The following is a 3,381-nucleotide window of genomic DNA, read 5'->3' as shown; positions in this document are numbered from 1 at the left end:
ACGAGCTAAAAACCCGTGTGATAACGACTGTCGTTCTCCGGCCCCGCGGGGATAAAGTAAGTTACATTCATTCAATGGATTCATGCTAGATAGGTAGGGACATTTTGTTTTCACTGGGTTTAAGGTAGAATGGTATAAAACCCAAAATATATATCATGATTAAAATAAGTAAAGAATTTGGTTTAATCACAAGATTTCGTTGTGAAACATGTCTAAAATATAACTTGGAAACATTTGTAATCGATCGACTGCAGTCGAAACAAATATGTATTGGGGTGGGGGAAGATGAGACACCTTTAGCACGAAATATATAAATATCCTGATCGTGTTTTAAAAAATTAACAACGGTCCATGAAAGTCTCGAGGACAAGGTTTTATAATTCTTTGAATGTTCTTTGTTTACTACCAAAATGTACGAGAAAATAGAATGAAAAGGTGTCCCATCTTCCCCCATCCTACTGTATGACACCAGCATACCCTCAATGAGCCCATCGCAAAATCTTTAGAAGGGTAACAACTAATTTTGGTAAAAAAATTTAAAATAGCTCGCCAGGAGTTCGAACAACCAAGAGAACAGATAAGGAATCAATATGGTAGACCGGTTAACCAGATTACTCTTGGGTGATGTCAAAGACTCCATTACTGATGTAAAGGCCCCTTTCCAGAACACCAAACACCACGGACCCAAAACCAATGAAGAATGTGGTCAACGATTTTTTTGTGGAGGGAGCAGAGGCAGGAGTTGAATTAATATGAGTAGAGTAGTGTGATGTGTTGTTATAAATTTAAATTTTCTTTTGTTTATTTTTGGTAGTTACAACAGTTAATAGAATAAAACAGTTGTTTAAGGCTATTAACGTGCCTGTTGCAATTGTAATAAAAACACTGTTCACTATGAAGTGCGATACTTAATAGTTTGTTTTCAGAGCCCACGTGGTCGTCACACATGAGAAATCATAATCTTCGGTGGCGAGAATGCGACATGTTCGTCCGTATGTTATGGTAATAGTTTGTCATGTTATAACCAATACTCTGTCAAATAGTGTTTCTTTAACTGAGATCTCTGCATACTTTGCTAACCTTGTTTGCTTATAGATGTTTTTGTTTTACCATTTTAACACAAGTCAGTAACCAAATTTTTTTTCAACTTTAGTAAATTATTTAACAAAAAGGAGATTTTGAATATAATTTTATCACAAATAAACCATTTGTCAAGACTTTTTATTTTCAGAATATATAGAACAATAAAATATTTATGCACGAATTAAAAAAAAAGATCGATAGTTACTATTAGCAATTGATAATCACTTTTATTTTTAGAGTGATGCTCAAAATTTACCGAACAAAACAGGGATTATTTTCGCATATAAGTATAAATCCTCTTGTGCTGTCATTTTTGCAGATATGGCAAAATTGCTTATCGGCTAAAGCCGGGACTATTTATTGACCGGTGGTACGTACTAGATTAAAAAACTTACATCCCCACAATATCATGTTTACAAAACATACTCTGGGTACAACGGAAAGATATTTACTAACATGTATATTACGCAGGTGCAACTTTGTTGCTGCTCACTGCAGTTAACTGAGAACCAGTTGAACTGACTTGACTGCCAACCAATTCATCAACCCAGGGATTGCGACCATTAAAGATCATTCGCACTACGCAATCTCGAAACTGAAACGTAAAAAATGTAAATTCACTCGCTATGATCAACAATACAACTATAAAACATATAGTCTGATTCCAACCTGTCGGTTCAACCCTATGTAGATAAGCGGATTATAAATCGTCGCGGTCTTTGCAAAAAAAGCAGGTGCAGCACCAAGCGCGTAATCGATCTACATGAGAAAAGAAAAATGCTTAACAAATTAATTGCTTTGGTTGTAAAGTACCTGAGCTTCGGGATTGACAACGTTGTACATGGCAAATGCGGCATACGGCAACCAGCAAAATACAAATGCAGTAACCATAACAACCACCATCTTGGTGACTTCACCTTCGGGACTTGTTCCTCCACTCAGGGAACTTTCCTTGGCGATCTGAATTTTAAAAGTAACGGTTTATGATACTGCATTAGGTCTTTGTAAAATTGTGTGTTTTTACCACCACTAAAGATCAATTTTTGTTACCTGTCTTAGAGTGAGAATAAGCTTTCCGTAACATATCATAATAACTGCCAGAGGGATAACAAAGCAAAAGACAAAATATAAGATTATAAACAGCCGTTCCCGTTTTTCTTTGACAAACCAGTTTGGTGCACAACTGGTTCCCAAACCCTCAGTGTCGTAGCCATCCCAAAAAATAAGAGGTGGTGTGTTCCAAAACATCGACCAGACCCATGTTATAACGATGCCTGTTAAAATATTTCATAGAAACTAACGTCGTCCTTCGTTAAGTCAAGTTTTTGCTTAATTAGTATTTTGAAACAGTTTGGTACCAAAAATTGAATGTTTCTCCTCAAAGCGAACGGGCCCAAATGGTTTGCAAATTACGAAATATCTTTCAAATGCCATTACAGCAATTGAGAGCAAACCAGTCACACCTGTGAAGTATAAAACAAGTTGTAGCGTTTAACTAATCATACATATTAGCCTTAGCGTAATAAAGCACCTACCAAAATTTGAAACAAAATATCCTTCAATCTGGCACATTGTCTTCCCCCAGAAAAAATATCCCGCACCGTTAGCAGCAATGCTAATAAACCCGCCAACGAAACCACTTAGAAGATCGACAACTGCTAGGTTCACAATAATGTAATTCAGAGGCTGACGAAGAACCTGTAGTTTGGTGACATAAACGTGGACATTTTTTTCTCATTTCATAAAACAGTCGGACTAAAAGTGTGAGCATGACAATTATAAATTTAAGAAACAGTTCTTATTATGTACATGCAAGAATAATACAATTATTTCCTGACCAACTGATTCAACCTGTGTCTTCTACATTTGTTTGAAGTATTCAAAGTAAACGGAGACTTACCTTGTTTTTCAAAGTGGCCACTATAACAAGGATGTTGAGAGAACAAGACAGCAGAAAGACAAATGTCATGTAAACACAAAGGAAACTATACGTTGAACGATTGGCCCGACTTATATGTTGAGGCACCCAACCATCTCCTTTTAGTACGTAAGGGTTAAGATCTTTACATTGTGGAACTCCGTCAGTCAAGTCAACAGTTGGTGTTACGTCATGATCCATACCCAGTGAATCCGGTTTTAACAAACCTTGAATAGTAAAATTAATTAAACTATTACTTTTAGTTTTTTTATTGTAACAACTTTCGCTATAATACACATACCCTGTAGCGAGCTGTTCACAATTTCGAACTTCCTTTCATTCATAATGGTTTCCAACCACTGATTCATAATGCTGCGTTT

At 36.1% G+C, this 3,381-nt stretch overlaps 1 protein-coding gene across 1 annotated transcript; it reads right to left on the bottom strand.

Moving 5' to 3' along the window:
* Positions 1-1,210: 1,210 nt before the first annotated feature.
* On the bottom strand, positions 1,211-3,381 carry opsin1 (opsin). The gene is given in 8 exon segments (NM_001032555.1): positions 1,211-1,678; positions 1,753-1,842; positions 1,897-2,043; positions 2,134-2,357; positions 2,442-2,546; positions 2,619-2,781; positions 2,984-3,228; positions 3,303-3,381. Coding segments are annotated over 8 exon segments (1,173 nt in total). The 5' UTR covers positions 3,370-3,381; the 3' UTR covers positions 1,211-1,546.

Source organism: Ciona intestinalis, unplaced genomic scaffold (assembly GCF_000224145.3).
Source record: "Ciona intestinalis unplaced genomic scaffold, KH HT000095.1, whole genome shotgun sequence".
Classification (NCBI taxonomy): domain Eukaryota; kingdom Metazoa; phylum Chordata; class Ascidiacea; order Phlebobranchia; family Cionidae; genus Ciona; species Ciona intestinalis.
Note: the sequence above shows the minus strand (reverse complement) of the source record. Positions and strands in the feature narration are given on the sequence as shown.